General features: G+C 38.0%; 1 protein-coding gene across 5 annotated transcripts in view; it reads right to left on the bottom strand.

Annotated features, from left to right (window-relative positions):
- Positions 1 to 274: 274 nt before the first annotated feature.
- LARP4B (La ribonucleoprotein domain family member 4B) overlaps positions 275 to 18,240 on the bottom strand; it is a 39,401-nt gene continuing 21,435 nt past the window's right edge. For 3 of the 5 annotated variants that reach the window (XM_027686843.1, XM_027686839.1, XM_027686842.1), the window contains 7 exons: positions 15,021 to 15,127; positions 14,257 to 14,511; positions 12,742 to 12,787; positions 9,650 to 9,814; positions 5,509 to 5,633; positions 4,740 to 4,851; positions 275 to 4,185 (listed from right to left, as the gene is read on the bottom strand). In XM_027686843.1, the coding sequence (XP_027542644.1) occupies positions 3,904 to 4,185; positions 4,740 to 4,851; positions 5,509 to 5,633; positions 9,650 to 9,814; positions 12,742 to 12,787; positions 14,257 to 14,511; positions 15,021 to 15,127 (1,092 nt within the window). In that variant the 3' untranslated portion in view covers positions 275 to 3,903. Of the gene's footprint in view, positions 4,186 to 4,739; positions 4,852 to 5,508; positions 5,634 to 9,649; positions 9,815 to 12,741; positions 12,788 to 14,256; positions 14,512 to 15,020; positions 15,128 to 16,377; positions 16,892 to 18,240 lie in introns of those variants that run through there. The other 2 variants (XM_027686840.1, XM_027686841.1) reach the window with 2 other exon arrangements.

The following is an 18,240-nucleotide window of genomic DNA, read 5'->3' as shown; positions in this document are numbered from 1 at the left end:
AAACCACATAAGCTTTTTTTGTTTGCTTTAAAAATGTTAACCAGTCATAGCTCCCTAATAGAGATAGATATTGCTGCTTTCAGAGATATGTTACAGGGGTTCCTGCTGCTGCTACATAGCCTTAGGTGATGGTTACAACAGCTGTGTTGAGCAGGAGAGCAAGCAAACATTTTTTTCCCAAAATTAGAAATATACAATTTCCAAAAATGGGAGCGAAAGACAAAAGGTAATGAAAAATACTGCTGAAGAAAGGTTTAATTAAAAAAATCAGGAATTCAACAGTGCCTAAATCTTTATTTTTCATAACCTACATATTTTTTTTTCAAATTAGACAGTTTTACATTTTATGACACAAAAGGAAACTTAAATTACTGATAGTTTACATGTAAGCTTGATTCCAGTCTTAATGGAAGAAGAACAAAAACAAAAACCCTCAAAAAGGCTCCCATATTACACTTCTGTTTCATGAATTGGCAGCTGTTAGGTCTCCTTAGGAATCTCAGATTGTCTGCTGCTATTAGTGTAATCGGTTACAAAGCACAAAAGTCCCTACCTGTAGCTACTGAAGGAGATACAGAGATAGGTGTGCACCATTACAGTCAGCTGTTGCTTGTGATACACTGCACCATGTTCCAACAAGGGCCTTTTCCATGCCAACTGCTCAGGGCTTTGAAGGGTAATGCAGCAAGGTAAAAAAAATTGCCACTGTTCACAGATTTCCAAGTGGTGAGTGACAGTGTCATGGTGAGGGACTGATCTGAAACAACCTTTGGTTTTGAAAGTAACCTTCATTTTTTTAAAATTCCTGGAAGGAGAGTCTCAGATCCCATTTTGACTCATTTTCAAAATGAAAAGCATCACTACACAGTCCTACAAGGTAAAATGCCAATTTTAATTACTGCATCCCTGAACCTTTAACTCAGCTACTGCTTTTGGGAGGTTTTTCATTTTAAAAGCCACATTTTAATCTCTCTCTGTATCGTAGCAACAGTCTGCATGCAACTTCACAACTCTACTCCGAAAACTCCATTTTGTCACTGAGTGGGGGGGAAAAAAAAAAAAAAAGGAAGAAAATCTCAAAGTAAAATGCAGTAAGGAGAAGTCGTATGGTATGTTACACAGCAATTTGGCGTGTCACTTTGTTTTTTTTTAAAAAAAGCTATAAAAACCACGTCAGAGGAAGGTTTAAACTTTTGGTGCAACAGACTGTTGCTGGGTAAGCAGTAATTACAGTGTATTGACCTAGCACAAATGGCAGCAGAATACATTAGAACAGCACAACACACCCCGCTGGTCTCAATATATCACCTCGGGTACCAGCTGAGCATCATGACGAGCCGTACACAGTCGCTGTAAGGAACCACTCGCGATTGTTTGCAGCTGGAAAGCCTTTCACTTGCAGCAGACAAACAAAATGAATCATACAGCTGGCCTAAACCATACACAAATCTAGCTACCATGTTCACTGCCGCTGGGGAAAGGAGAAGAGTATTAAAAAAAATAAATCCAATGACAGAACTAGTTGAGCGGTTTTGGTGATGTTGTCGGGGTCTTATCTCCTCCCACAGCATTCACAAAGTGCGCTTTTTAAACAAACAAACAAACAAAAAAAAATCAACAGACTCCGGCATGCCCTGTTTTGACCAATTCTGCAGCATACAACAGGCTGGATTTTAAAATGTCAACTAGTTACCAATTGATGCTTGTAATAGGAGATTTATCAGGAGTCAACTTCTATAGTTACTTTACAGTTCTGTGAATCATGCACTGATACTCTTGAAAGCACACAAGTAAGCTTCAGTGTATATTTTTGCAGCAGTCAAGTTTTTTCCCAATTAGACTTGATTTTTATTAATGACTTTAAAATTACAGTTTGACTGCTGAAATTCATTATTTACATTGCAGAACACTTTTGAATTGGTTAAATCGCTTGTTTTTAGAGGGACTTTGGGAAAACATTTGAGGGCTTTCAAATAAGACTTTCGTTCCATTTCCCTTTTGCAGTGAAGAGGCAGAGTCAGTTCAACACACCAGAATAAAATAAGAAAAAGAAAAAACAACGAATTAAAGTAATATTCAAACCACAACATTTAGTTTATCTACATCCAGCTCAACAGCAACATTTATAATATCAATAATTTTTATCAGATTTTTTTCTTTAGGGTACCTTTTTATATGTTCTGATTATTTACAACTGTACAAGCAAAGCACACACTTCCAAGTGCACATATTTAATACAGTATTGACTATTTGCATTTACAGGTTTTTCAACAATCTGAAAAAGATCAACTGTTTAAGATCTTTAAGGTATATTACAAAAACTGCTGCTAGTTCCTGTACTACAGTATGTTTACCCAGTAAGACCAGTGACAATAGATACATACTGTAACTGAGTAATTCTGTATTCCATTCATGCTAACCCTCCATGGGGTCAGACCTCATTAACTCTAAGCTGTCTTGTACAAAAGTTAAGGCAAAGTCATTTTCAAGTTTAAATAAAATTCAAGTCTTTAAATATTGGATGGAAATAATTCTTTAAAAAAATCAGTTGTTTAAATAAACATTTTTGTGGAATAAACTGTACTGTCATAGTCAGCAGGAACGAGTTTTGTCTGAACTTCCTGCAGTTTAAACATTTAAAGAAAAACTTTAGGCATCTTAAAACAAAAATAATTTATATTCAACTTTATTAGAAACTTGCTAATTTAGTGCATCCTTGTCCTTCAGAAAGCGCATCACTTCTAAAGTAAATAAGTGTGAGAAACCTCATCCCAGAGGTAAATATCAGGGATCTCTTCCTCCACCACACAAAACAAACACCACTATCTCACGTCTTGAAAAATTTAAATCCATATGCCAATGCTTGTAGTTACAGGAAGATGTCAACACAAGGCTGACTGAGATATGAACTCTTTCAAAGAGCACTTGGGGCAGAGCTTAAAAAAAAGTCTACACAGAGCACAGGGGTAACCAGAATATACAGCGCTGACTCAGTTAACTCCCTTACAAGCACAGGGAAGCTAAAGTTATCACAAGAAGGCTACACTGCTTTCTCCTGATAACATCCACTCACTAACAGGCTTCACCATCATAGAAGCTCACAGACTTGATTCTTTCTATTCACAATGTGCTTTGTATTTGCAAATTAGAACATCAGTTTTATTCTGGAGTGAGAAGATGGTTACTTGCTTGCAGTAAGTCAAAAAAAGGAAATATTTTAGAAAGACTGCTATGGTGCCCCGTAGAATTAATTTTGTGTGTGCAAAACATCAAAAAAAGATTATTTTTTTAAAAAATACTAGAAACAGCTACTCATTTAACCTAAAAGTGCAAGTTCATTTGCTGACACTTAGTACAGCAGCCCAATAAAAAAAAAAAATCTTCAAGGTCACATACTAATTTGTAAAATATGTTCTACCTCCTTGCACTCTACACACTAGCTGCCGTTATCAGTCTTTTGGACACTTTAGATATGTACTTGCAGACCTGTTTATTAAAAATATTGCAGCAGCACATTTCTGCTTAACAGTTTAGAAAAAACTCACTATACAGAGCTTGCACTCACACAGCCACAGAGAGGCTTAATAAAAAGTTGATTTTTTTTTTTTAAAGACAAATATTTTACACCTTGGAAAAAAAAAAAATCACACTAAGCTTCACCTCCAATTAAGCACCAATCTAAATGTAAGGTTTAGAACAACTATCCAGAAATACCCAGAAAAATAGAATGTTTGTTCAAGAGGGGAAAAAGTATTTCACAGAAAAATAACTTGCAGGCATTATTATATGCCCAGTATCACTGCAAGCTCCTAACCAGCAACTCATTCTCAGGTATCTTAGTGGGAACATGGGTTTAATTTGTGGGAAGTAGACCTCTTCTCAAATCCCCCCCAGGTGTTAGTTTCACTGAGGAGATTTTGGAGGGGTACTCTGTTCTTTATTTAAGCGTTTGCCAACGGCTGGAGGGGACGATCTGCGTCCTGACTGTCTCCTCTGGTCTTTGGGTTGTCCAGGATGTGACTTTGCAGGAGGAGGTTCTCTGTTTTTCTCTATTGTTTCTGTGGGCTTTCTTTCTTCTTTCCCACATGCTACAGTGTTTGGCTTCTGTTCTTTCTGGGGTTGCAATGTAGGAGGATCCTTAGTTGTTCTCTGGCAAATTTCCGCATAACTAGGTTTTCGCAGTTCCTGTGAAATCGGAAGCAAACAGGACAGAGTTAAACAAAGCACCCTGAGAAAAAAATAATTTATTTTTATAAACAAAAAAAGCTAAAGTCCCTGTCCTCAAAGACTGCTGCACTAAAATATGCAGATGAGGGCTTGAGTATGAAGTTTACAGAAGCTGTACAAGACAATCAATTGGAAGACAAGTAAAATGCAAAACAGTGTTCCAGAAAAATGGAGTACTGGCATAGGGCAAAATAATTCCCATTCAAACAAACTCTAAACCAGCTGAAAGATGATGAATACTCTTGTTTAAATATCAACATGTGTACTAATGCTTCTACCTCAAGTATACTACCAAGGAGAGGATTTGGGTAAGGAGCTATCTTTTGCACTGCTAATTGCATAATTATATCATGCAAGTGATCATGAAGCCATCAACACACAAATTTAAAGCTGCTGGGCAAATTCAGGGTTGCTGGACTTACATGATTAAGCAACACTGGGTAGCAATAAATAGTCTGTTAAATGCATCAAACTGTATCATTAAGAAAAAGTGAAGTAATAAGGTCACTTACTATGGCAGCCCCATTGACTTGTACCGATTTACATGCAGTACTGAGTGAGGAAGAAGAAAGTCTTTCTGTACTCTGTGTCTCTCTCTGCTGTTTATCCACAACCTTGGGGTCCCTGTAAGCATTAGCAGGAAGCAAGGCTCATGAAAAGTGAAACTTCAGGATAGATCAATGATCTGATAATAGGTCTAAAAAGTTTGAGTAGGACTATAAGTAGTTATAGCTATAATTTGCCTAGCCCATGATGACTAGCATTGCTTTTTAAAATGTTATCAAATAAAAAAAAGTATATTCCTGTGGAACTTGACACTACCTGTAATTCGTGATGTTCTGATAGCATTTGGTTATTCAGTTATCTTTCCCCTGATACTCAAACACCTCAATTTGATTTGCAGGTTCCAAAGAAAGTGTTACAAAAACTTTCTTTATGGTATGGACATCAGTACTGCCCACAGGACCATGGGTTTACTCTCCATGCTTCAGAGCTAGCTAAATACAAGACAGTAAGGTATTCATTAAACTTCTAAATACTTGCAGAAACCAAAACACAACACTAAACTTTGGTCTGCTAAATGACTATTATGATTGAGTCACTGTTATGATATTGTTCAGAAATTAAATTTTATTGCCTTTACTACAAGTACAATACACAAAATATTACTTCTTTCACTGATTAAGATTTTAATAGCTATTTACATTGTTCTGCCTGATGAAAGAAAATGCAAATGTGATTCAGAGCAGAATAATTATACCCATGTAATTAAGTGCTTACTCAGAAGACTGCGGTGGCGAAGGAGACCTTTCAAAGGTCCTGGGCAATGTAGAAGAAACCGGTAACAATGGCTCTCGAGGAATTCCTGATGGAATAGTGTTTGTACTTGCATCCACATTAATGTTCTGAAGGAGGAAAAAAGGCACAGAAGGACAATCATAATATCTAATTAATATGGTTTGCCTGAAAATTAGCACAACCAGGAAACAGTTCACAATTTGAATTTTAAAGATAAATTAACTATAGGAAGGTACAGAAGGAGCCAATATATGTATTATAACAAATATGTTATTTTTTTCCTTTACATTTATTTAGAAACACAGACAAATTAATAACACACCGTGGTTGTTTCCAAAAAAGTTGTAAGCTTAGGTCCCTTTGGGACATATCTGGCTGACAAACTTACTTAGAATATTAGAATCATTAAGGTTGAAGAAGATCTCCTAAGATCAGAGTTCAACCTTTGATTGATCATCACCTTGTCAACTAAGACCATGGCACTATGTGCCACATCCAGTTGTTTCCTGAACACCTCCACTTCCCTAGGCAGCCTGTTCCAGTGCTTAATTACCCTTTCAGTGAAGAAACTTTTCCTGATGTTCATCCTGAACTTCTCCTGGTGCAGCTTGAGGCCACTTCCTCTTGTCCTGTTCCTGGTTTCCTGGGAGAAGAGACCAACCCCCACTTGGCTACAACCTCCTGTCAGGGAGTTGTAGAGAGCGATAAGGACTCCCCTGAGCCTCCTTTTCTCCAGGATAAACAACCCCAGCTCCCTCAGCTGTTTCTCATTTGACTTACTCTCCAGACCATTCATGAGCTTTGTAGCCCTTCCCTGGACGTGCTCCAGCACCTCAATGTCTTTCTTGTAGTGAGGGACCCAAAACTGAACAAAGGATTTTAGGTGCAGCCTCACCAGCGCTGAGTACAGGGGGACAATCCCTGCCCTGGCTCTGGCCACACTATTCCTGATACAGGCCAGGATGCCATTGGCTTTCTTGCCCACCTGGGCACGCGCTGGCTCACGTTCCACTGGCTGTCAACCAGAACACCCAGGTCCTGTCCCACAGGGCCACTTTCAGATACTCTTCCCCCAGCCTGTAGCATTGCAGGGTTTGTTCTGAAAGAAGTGGAGGACCGAGCACGTCACCTCAATGAACCTCATACCCTGGCCCATTGATTCAGCCTGCCCAGATAACTCTGCAGAGCCTTCCGGCCCTCCAGCCGATCAACTCTCCTGCCCAACTTGGTGTCACCTGTGAACCAATTGAGGGTGCCCTCAATCCCCTTGTCCAGATCATTGTTAAAGTTATTAAACTGGACTGGATCCAATATTGAGCCTTGGAGAACAACATTAGCAACAGGAACCAGTGACTTCTTTCAACCTGGAGATTTTGCACCTGCTGGTGACAAAGCAGGCTTTGCATCTGTTCATGTAACCACAGGCAACCTATGAAGACAAAAATCTCCTAGAGCCATGCACTAAGAACTGTCTTCTTCAAAGCTCTAACTCTGCATTGTCCCAATAGCTGGTGCAAATAACCCCAAACCTTAAAAAACAAAAGTTTCTGCAAACTAGGATCTGACCATCATTTAGAAGTCCCCTTCTTATGCTATAGCATAATTTGCTACCAAGCAAAAGGGGCTTTTTCCATAGCCCTCAAAAGATTCTGCTAGTGCCAAGCGATACTTGTGTAGTGCCAAATTGTACTTCCAGATAAAGGCCAAATAGGTTCAAGATGCATACAATGAATTTAAATTGTCACAAAATAAGAAAAGAGAAAGACAACTCTGTATCCTGAAAAATATTTCTCACATTTAAAACCATTTTGTTTGTTTGAAAGGGTGCTCCATTCTTTGTACTGCTTGTGACCTGTCTGACTAAAACCTGAAAAGATTCTGGTATGCTGAAGGGAAAGCAATGGGAAAACACAAGAACAGAAGGAACAGAGTCATTCCTTTCCCCCAGCCCAGCCACCGTTCAAAGGCCATAAAACCTAAGACTCCTGTGGTCACTGTTAGAAAGGAAAATGGTATTTGATATCACTGTTTTAAACTCAGGCAGCATAGATTATTGCAGTAGATCTAAGCCTAGTCTGACTCAAAGCAAAAGTAAAACAGTAAAAGGTGGATGTTTAGAAATAAAAGAACAGCTTCTATAGTTTTACTCACTACAATAGTGCATGCAAAGGCTTGAAGTTGCAAGCTGCTGAGCATTCTGGCCCAAGTGCATCAGAACTTGCAGGTACATAGTTAAATGTGAATAGTTTCAAGCCAAGCAGACATGCAAGTGCTGTTCCTTGTCAAAACAGCCCTTGATCTCACGTGCTGAATTTCCTAGCTACAAAATGTAGGATCATTACTACCTGCCATTCCCCAGAGCTACACCTAGCAGCATCACAAAGCAGAGAGCATAAAGATATGATGCTTGGATAATTACTGTTGAAAATTAGAAAACTTTAGTCCGCTCAGCTTCTGTACATTGAACTTGCCCATGTATAAAACAAGAGCAGCACTGTGTAACTCTACTTCAGTGCTCTGTAACTCTACATCAGGTGACATAAAAAAATATTGAGATCAAAGTGAAAAGCAGACTGTATACATTGGCAAGATTCTGATGTTAGCTCAAACACCTTTGTAAAAGAACACAATTGCTCTTTGGAGCCAGTTGCCATTACCTTATTCTTTATTTAAATGTCAACAAGGAAAGGCAGCATAATCCCTTTCCTCCGTACAATGGTACAGAATAACTCCTGTAAACTGGAAAAATAAACTTGAAAACTGAAGCTTTTTAATGTGTCAGTGCATTGCACTATCACAAAACCTCAGTGCCTGACTGATAGGAAGACTGCCTCTACAGGGGAGAAGTGTAAGTTCTTTACAATAAGTACAAAGCAAGTACTAGATTTGTAATGGGGGAACAAGGGGTTTTCAGCTGCAGGATTAACAGCGAGTGCTGGAACTATATTTAAAACATGAAATACAATAGTCAAAAAACACTTCATAACTAATAGAGGTATGATACCTTAAAAATGGATACGTCTTGGCCAAAAAGAGCCTATAATCTGTAGTACTGACAGTAAGTTAAACACTGCTCTTACCATGGCTCTGAACTGCACATTCCCTCTAAATGCAACCCTGGAACATAGCTGCCCCTCTTACCACTTGCAGGAGACAGAGCAGATGGTTGTATGTACAATCACTGCTTGGGGTGCAGGCTGCCCTGCTGCTTCCCTTTCCCTTGACCAAAAAATACTCTGTACCCACCCCTGACATGTAGGCACCAAAGAAAACACTTCTGCAACAGGCTGGTTTTAGAGACAACACACGAGAGATTTCGGTGTTTCACCAGGTTGATTTGAATTGCTAATCCAGGGGTTAACTTCTTCAGTTGTGGTACAGCTAGAAAAACACAAGTTAAATTAGGGCTAGCAAAAAAAGCCAATATAGACTTCCATAGCCTAGAGTGTTCCATAGTGCAGAGGGCTATATGAGTCTTCCTGGAGGAGAACATACTGTCACTCACAGATGGCATGGCAGAGACAGTTCTAAGAATGAAATCTATGAACAGCTACTGAACATTAATTTTCAACTGCATCTCTACTACATCTATAAATCAGTGGTTGCCAAGTTATCCCGGCGTATTTTTATCTTTCTGAGCAATATGACAAGACAACGCTGGGATCCAGCTGGTTTTGGTAACAGTTCTTGTTCCAGCTATGATGCCGTGTGTACTGAGATCATGTAGGCAGCTACATTATTTTGGTGCTTTGTCTCTGTCACTTTAAAGCGTTTCATATACAACTTAGAAGTCTTTCAAACAGGAGGAAAATGTATCCCATACTTTTCACCTGAGTCTATCAAAAAGCCTGAGGCAGTTAAGAACAGCAAAGAGCATATTTTCTAGTCTCTGCTATTAACATCTACTTATTATACTGGTACTCATACTCCACACCAAAGAGGATACGCAAGAAATTCTAAGATGTAAGAGAAGAAGGCAGCAGCACATCATTTGACAGTTGAAAAGCACTCCTTACAACCCACGTAAAACCACAAGTTATTTCTACCCACAAGCCACCAAATCTGAAAACAACAGGTATGCAATTCTCTGGTTTCCCAACAAAAATGAACACCCATTACTCACTCTTTCTTTTGTCGTTCCTATTACCACATTGGACAGTCGGTTTTCAAATAGGTCTTCAGTCTTCAAATTGCCAGCAGCCCCGGGTAATGGAGGAAAGCTAGATAAACCCAATTCAAAGCTGGGAGATGGAGGTTTTGCGGGTGGTGGAGACTGTGTTTGGCCTCTCTGGAATAGAAATAGCATGTTGAGGTTACTGCACTAGATGACAGAAAAGACATGCAACTCTAAACTGTATTTTGCACTTGATTTATATCAGTGAAGCCCTAGAGAACTCCCAAGAAAACTACACAGTACCAAGGAATAGATGCTTTCCTTTTCCACTGTTGCCCTTGAAATATGTAATTATTACTTAAATGGGATGGCATATACATAAGCTTTAGTGATACTGGTATAGTAAGAAAAGTCTTCTCACTGACCCTTCCTTCAGGAAAGACACATGACATAGAAAGGAAAACATTGGTTTATGTTTCATGATATAATGAAAATACGAAGCCCATTTATGTGCAGTTGGTTACATTCTAAATAAAAGACAGGAGTCAACAAGAATCTTATTTTCAGATTTATCAAGAAATAGCAAGACAGCATGCCTTGCATGTAGTACAGACAACAGCAATTTTCATCTAATTAGTATGAACTTATATGGTCACTATGTAAAAACGCAAAGATAAGTGTCAAAAATATTTTTGAAACAGAATTCACTAAAAAAATCACTAAGCCTACGAAGAAAAACAATGCCCCAGGCAAAAAACCCCCAGCAAGATCAGTGAGTTAAATGCAATTATTATGCAATACAGGCAGCAGTTCAGGAGTTACAAGTACCACAGTTAAAGATCACTTGTGAGGACTGCTTGTAAGGATTTATAAAGCTACATTCTATTTACACGGAAAAAATAAAATTCCTTTTGTAATATGTTGTAAATGAAGTTACCAATTAACTCCATCTGCACCATGCAAACAAAGAAGTAACTGTTTCTTGACTGTGCTCAGGCCTGTGCTAAGATGATCTCTGCCACAAAATGCCAAATGCAAAGCACTCTTTGAAACAGCTCCTATTTTGAAAACGAAAATATGAGTATATAGTCAAGATGGTCTGAATGGGAGAACGATGCTTCTGGACAAAAAGAGCAACAGATACAAGACCACCTTTGAGTTCTTTTCACAAACTACAAATTATGTCAAAAGAAGTGTGTGTCAAGAGGGAAGTGAGGAAATAACAAATACAGAGGCAAGAACAACTGCAACTCCCAGGACTGCTACTGAGCCAGCATTACCCCCAGGACACAGTCTAAGAGTGCTACAGCAACCAAGACTGCACACCTCCAAAACTGATGTCTGTGACCTTTGGCAGGTCATCTGAGAGAGACTACACTTATCCAGCTCAAACTGCAAGAGGAAAAGCTTGGGTTTTTTTAAGAATCGTTCTTCAAATCATAGCACTTGCTTTTCTTAAAGTGGACTGCAGTTCTGCAATAGAACGTGCTTGTTACAAACACTTCAAGTTACACAGTTGAGTCCTAAAAATCCCAACATACTAGGAGTCAAATGGCATTAGCATCTTAAATTAGCAGGATGAGGGAAGAGTGGAATGAATTTTAAACTAATTGCATAAAATTTCTCTCATTAATTTGTTACAAGTTGAGTAATTGGCTTATGACTGTAGCCTCAGAAACAATCTGATCAAACAGTTCCATGCTCTTTTTCATGCAAACATGCATACTCTCTAAATTTTTCCTTTTAAAGAAAGATCTTCTAAAGAAGTCATTACTCCATTCAAATACAACTGGTTTTAGTGATGTCCTGTGTACACTATCTAATGGCTAAAGCATCACACAAGAACTAGGATGCTGGATTCAATTATTTCCACAGTCTAAAGGGGTCAAATTTTAATCTTTTGCTTCAGAGTGTGCTCCTTCCCACTGTACACAGTCATGTGTGTGCAGCAGTTCTCACCTCTGCTCAAGGTACATCACCGAACAGGACACTGAAGATTCCTGGGCCAGAAGAGACTAAGGAATCTGTCTGCACAGGCTGCAATTATAGCCTGGTACTGAGAGAAGAGAACCGTGGGTCTCCAAAGAAGTCACATCTTCCTGTTTTTACACTCAGAGTTAAAATAATCTTTGCAGTCAGCTCACTCAGAAGTGCCACTCTGCTCAGTAAGAGTGTCCAAGGTAATCCTTTCACTCCAGTCACTCATGCACCTAACCTGTACCACTCCCTTGCTCTTTCAAATACAGAAAAAAGTTAATAGGAAAACCTCAATCTAAAAATTCAAGTGGCTTTGAAAGGGCAAAATAAAGAAGTCCAGGGAATCCTACATGTAATCTGATCTCAGTAGCTTTGCGAAGGTTTGACAAGAACTAAAAGCAACCAAAGGGAAGGAATCACTTGCTAAACCTTCATGCTCCTTCATCTAAGTTCACTAAGGCTACTCAACAAACACAGGAGCCACAAACACACAAATGCAATGATTCCAGACCTGCAGGGAAGTGTTATGGCTCATGCAGTGATGTTATTTTACAATTGTAACATGAATAAGGAAATGATCTGGTTCAACTTCATGAATATGCCATGTGTGGCAAAAACAAATTGCAGAGAAATTACTGGTTTTATCACATCAAACCTTAAACCCTATAAAAAAAAAGTTTATTCTCTTCTACAGAATTCTAGTGCAGCCTTTTCAAATATCAAGGCTATTTTGGTATTAACCATGAATTTCAGTTTACCAAAACCACAACAGTTCAGTAGTGTCAGCATACCCTTACCAAGTGGCTCTTGAAAGAGGCATTTAAGAAACAGAACCACTTCATAACTAACATTTCTGCTACACATTATGACACCAGGATGTATGTCCTTTAACACCTACATGAATGTATAATAATGAAGTATTAAGTGTTTTGAACTTCAGTTTAGCTGTTTAGCTCGCCCTGAATGTGAACACTGGCAAGTTGACAAAGTAACACTAAGATGGAAATTTTTTGCTACTGTAAGAGTAATTTTAACTTTGTCACCTGCTACTCCACGTAATATCCATACTCTTGCCTTGTTACCCCACATTTTTATTGTAGATGAATAAGATCACAAACACTCACTGTAAACTTGTCCTCCCTTTTCTTCCGGTAGCCGTATGAGTTTTTCCTAAGGGAAAGAAAGCAGAAATCAAAAACCTTGCCTAAAAATGGATGGAAAGCAGTTAATGAAACCAGGTGAAATTAAATCAAATTGCTATTTCATCCATCTTGATTCTAGACAGGTTATTAAAAAATGTTTTAAGGAAAAATTCCTAGCAACCTCTCATTAAAATAAAGGTACAGATCTTATGCAAGTCAGCATAAGAATACACTGGTTACAAGCAATTCCGTGTTAAAAGCATCTCAGTGCTGGTTACATAGAATGGTTAGACAAAACATTACAATATCTAAAGTAAAAGTTTCAGGATTTTTTTTAATACCAATGTAACCTTCCAAATATAGCTAACTATTTTCAGTTCAGGTAAAGCTCCTCCAAAACATTTTCAGCACTTTTCCCCCAGTCCTGTTTCAGGTAAAGCCCCTCCAAGCAGGAGTTTAAAATTTGCAATGCATTTTAATTTGGTTTCAATATATTTTCTAATTTTTTGTTTGACTTTTATTATTCTAAACGTATTAAATACTGAAACATCAGAATATAAATCTAAGTACTGACTACTGTAAATTTTTTGTAGTCTACAGTTTGAGTAATCTTGTTTCCTAAGTTCTTAATCACACTTTCATCCATTAGTTATAACACAATTTGGCAAATTAGATTTAGAAAAGTATTACAGTACTTGCACAAAATCCCCACTTAATTTTGCAATGATACAAGTCTAAAATAGGATCATCTGCAAAACATTCAACTTATCTTCCAATTCAGTAAGTCACTCAAAACATGATTTACTTAGAGACAAACACAGCCATTATCAAAGCTGCATAATGCTTTTATAAAGCACTTATTAGAACCCTACTATATTTAACAAAATTCCAAGATAACCCTGTTAAATTCTCACATTAATATTGGTACCACTGATTTTCAGCTCCCCAGATAGTTGGTTTTGTTCTTTGTTTCTTTGCTTTTTAAAACTATATAACAATAGTTTCCCTAGTTGCATGTAGCCCTTTTTCCTCGCTCCACACCAATCCACCATCTTTGTTCTGTCTATGTCCAATTTGGTCAAAATTCTGATCTTTCAACTGAAAAAGTTAAGAATCAGCACCGCTAGTAGAGGTTCAGGTGCACTGCTGAACAATGGAATGGGCAGAACTTCCTCATTAAAGTCAAGCAAATAATATACAAAAACTTTCTTATACCACATGAAGAAAGGAGGGAGGATCAGATCTTATGGCTGTACATTGTTCATCAGTTGCCATTAATGATTTTCATCTGGTAGGAAAGTATGCAAGTCCACTTTTGCACCTGTTCTATATTTAACACTTCCTCTGAAATACTTTCCAAGATTTTATCTTTGAGGAGACAATCTCATCTTAAAGCACTACTGAAAAGAGTCACAATACTGCACCTCTTCACTGAACGGAGTAGTTTAAAAGCAGCAGTACTTGGCTGTTCAGAGGACAACTACAGAGTGCACTCACCTTCCTCTCCCCAGTCCAGGAGACGAGTCAACGCTGGTCTGTTCCATCCGCCCAGTTCCTACTTCCCTCTTGGTGTAACTCGTAGTAGCACTCTGCATCCGTGTCCTGCTTTGTCCCGGCTGCCGCGTCTGTGGACTCCTGACGCCATTGATTAAACGATCAGCAGAAAAGTTGAATATTGTAGGACTGTCTAGAAGCCCAGGTCCCCTCTCTGCACTGGGTATTGTATGTCGTATATGAGACTTGCTAGGATTCCTATAAATTCAAAAGTCATTTCAACATACATACTAGGAGAGATCTTCTGAGGCCTAAGCCTGTACACAGGATTCAGAAGAAGCAAGATCTTCAGTCCTTTATTGTGTATTTCATGTATAAGAATGATCAACATTCATTTAAACAGGTCATGTGAATTATCAAAATTAACCTTTTCACTGTCTATTTTCAACTAAGCCTTTACCTAAAACCTACTTGAAATGGAAAATACTATATGAATAATCCTGCTGATCATGTCATCGTTCAGAATATTTCAGCTGAATACCCTAAATCATGGAACAGACAAGTTTTCAGCTTTCAGACTGTCCATTTACATTTTGAAACAGTACCTCCATTAACAACAGGAGCACTATCTGCCCTTTCGTCTCACTTAACCTTGCACCAGTTTCAGTTTCACAAGTAACCTCAAGGTAGCTGGTGTTACTAATATAAGCAGAAGAAAACCCCACGTGCCAGATAATACAACAGCTGTAAAAGATAGCTGAACTTGCCTGTTCCTGGGAGGATATTGTCTGAGTGTTGTCAATGGAGAAGCAGCAGGCTTGAAGGTTGGAGATGTGAACCCATTGATAAATCCAGTATTTGGAAATGGTGTTACCTATAAAAACATATTGCATGGTCATCACTATAAAGAAAATCAGTATTATTTTTTCTTAACCCTGTCTTTTACGTCATTCCCTGCAGGACAGTACTTAAAAGATTGGCTCAAACAGCAATAAAGCATTTGTCCAGTGCCTTGTAACCAACTTACAGATGTTTTTTGAGAAGACAGCACTACACATATTCAACTCCTGATAATTTAAGAGGATTGAAAAACATCAAGTCAAAATTCTTGCAGCTAAGTTAAATAACTCTCCTTCTATTTCACACCATCCTATGCAGGACTTTGGAGTACACAGATACTTCTTTGTCAAAGAATCTCTCATCTACATAGTCTGTAATTGTTTTTCTTATAATTCATATGTGAATCCCCCCCAAAAAGAAAAAAAAGTCTTTTTAGTTACTCATTTTACTTCCATGTGATACCTAAATAAAGCCCAGAGAATAAATGGATGTTAAGTGGAGCTCTGATGCTTTTCACATCTTACCATCTTATTCCACATGTGAAATACTGTCTTTTTGTCTGAAAAAGCAATATTAGCAAAAGATTTCCTGGCGTGGGTGCATAACAGTGTCTTGTATTAACAATATATCTCAAAACCTGAAGCATGTTCAAAGTAATTTTTCCAACCTCACTAGCACACTTTTGTCTTTTTTATTCAAATGTACAAGTGAGTTTCATTTAGGAAATGTTACTTTCAGCATCAGCAAATGCTTGCTAGTCTTCTACCCCTGAAAATAACTACAATGCAGAACAGTAAGAATCTTTCTACCCTTTATTAAATGACGAGAAACAGCTGGGAGTAACACCATTTCCTCTAAAGGTATCTTTAAACTTGACCGAGCTTTCTTGCAGAAGTTAAAACAAATCACTTATCGATGGAAAAGAAAATTTAACACCAAAGCTGTCATAGGTCAAACTACTGTTAGCCTAACTCAGCATGCACGACACCAAATGCTACCTCAGACTCCACAAAAAGGCCATTAGGAGTGTAATAAATCTCTTTGAGGAACAGAGTTTCATCAAAATACTGCTTTGAAGTACTTTCTGGTTTCAGAGTTACAACTTGAATGCTGCAAAATTCCATAAAAGCTAGTAAGCAACCACTGTGCCTGAATAACGAGAAGACACTAAACATACTAAAGGAAAACAAGTTTAACTCACTGCTTAAAGGGACCTTAGCAATGTTCAACCCTTCTTTCTTTATAATGATGGATGATCCTTTTGGAAGAAAAAAATGTTTGGGCTTTTTTTTCATTTTCCAGTAATACCAAAAGCATCTTCACAGAAGTCATCTGCTTCAAACATACTTTTTAAGATTTTTTCCCCTCCCAAGCAGGACAAACTAGATATTTTCTGAAACACTATTAAGTATGTGATGAAGAACTAGGTAGTTTTAGAATTGAGGACATGTTGCCATACTCTAGTTTCAGAACAAAAATGGTATGCCCACACTATTTAGTGTATTCAACCTCAAATTAGAGATGAGAGAAAGCACTGTTAGTGCTTATGCTGAAGCAGAAGAGAGAAACTTCTGCTATAGAGAGCACAGAGTTCTCAGAATACCCTGAGTTGCAAGGGACCCACAAGGATCACAAGGCCAACTCCTAAGAGAATGGTTCATACAGGGATCAAACCCACAATATTTTCATACAAGTCTCTACATGCAAACTGTAACCCTGTCATGAAAATTATTCCTGTGTCATGGCTCCTCATGGTCCCTGTTCTCCTCAAGTGATTTCTATTCAAATATAGCTCTTCCTACAAAAGAATCAAGAAACATCATGTTACATTCATGTACATAAAATGCAACTAACCAATGACAACACACTGCAAAACAGTGGGAGATAAAACTCAGACAGTTAATTTTCTGTTTTGACTAAGAAAGGTACGACATCTTTAATGCTGGCAAACTTGTAATGTCTTCCCCAAAGGATAGGACTGGGTAAGTTTTCTTGAATACAAAAAGTTCCAGGACAACATAAAACAGGTACACAGTATGCTGTGGCCAATTAATCTATGTCTTCTACAGCAGTCTCATCCAGCTACTTCAGTATCCCACAGCAAGACTGCATGAATCAGTCTTAGTTTATTTAGAAGAATATTCACATTCATTGCTGCTTACCAAGGTAGCTTTCTACTGGAAGAACACTGTTCACTATGCTACCTTGTTTCCTCCACGTTCTTCATCCTCCATAAAAGCCTTCCCCCCTGCAAGGGTTCTGGTTTCCTTCCTGCCTGTGAAGTCTTTAGCACACCAACTTTTTAATTAGCTTGCTATTCAGTACACAAGAAGTTTGCTCAAGTTTGTTCAAGGACACGTTAATCCTCTGCCAAAAAACCTCTAAAGAACTTCTAATTTTGAGCATTGCTACCCTCGTTTCTTTAAGCTGCAGGTAAAGATGCATTTCCAGAAGAATGAAAGAGGGTCCAGCTAGGAACCCTTGGTCTCCCAGTCATTACAGGAAACTATGTTCCTGTTAGTTTTTGTAGAATAACAAAGGCAGACTTAAAGGGGCCAAGGTAATTCTGATGGGACTGTCACAATGGAGAAGATGGAAGCAGGACTGCAGGATGAAAAGGGTGTCCCATTAGAATAGATAAGGATTACTGCTATCACTCTAGCTCTAAGGCTTACCAGTAGCCTCCTTAAGAAAATTTAAAAAAAAAAAGGTAATTTAAAAGTGATCTTTGTAATTGGCAAAAGTAATTTTATTTTTTTATTGCCAAGAGATGTTACTTTTGCACAGAAAATATTTTGCTTTAAGAACATGACAAATAGCGTAATTCAGCATGTCAACCTAGAGCCTAATTTCCTGTTAGAAGATCAAAATACCACATTATCCTTATCTATCTGATTCCATTAAGTTTATTCTGTACAAATCAGAATTGCTTTTTCTGGTATTCACATACATATTCTGAAGATCTAATTTCTAAAGAAGCTTTAACCCATTGCTAAAAGAAATTCTTACTAAGATTTCTTTTGGTAATGCTTAGTTAATAATCTTTACTAAAGAACTGGCTCAAAAAGAATCACACTCCAGCCTGAGACCACATACAATTTTCAAATAATCCATCTTTGTACACCACGGGAAGGATTCTGAAGAACT

Source organism: Neopelma chrysocephalum, unplaced genomic scaffold (assembly GCF_003984885.1).
Source record: "Neopelma chrysocephalum unplaced genomic scaffold, ASM398488v2 Primary Assembly neopelma1_72, whole genome shotgun sequence".
Taxonomy (NCBI): domain Eukaryota; kingdom Metazoa; phylum Chordata; class Aves; order Passeriformes; family Pipridae; genus Neopelma; species Neopelma chrysocephalum.
The sequence above is the reverse complement of the archived record's forward strand: the minus strand, read 5'-3'. Positions and strand labels throughout refer to the sequence as shown.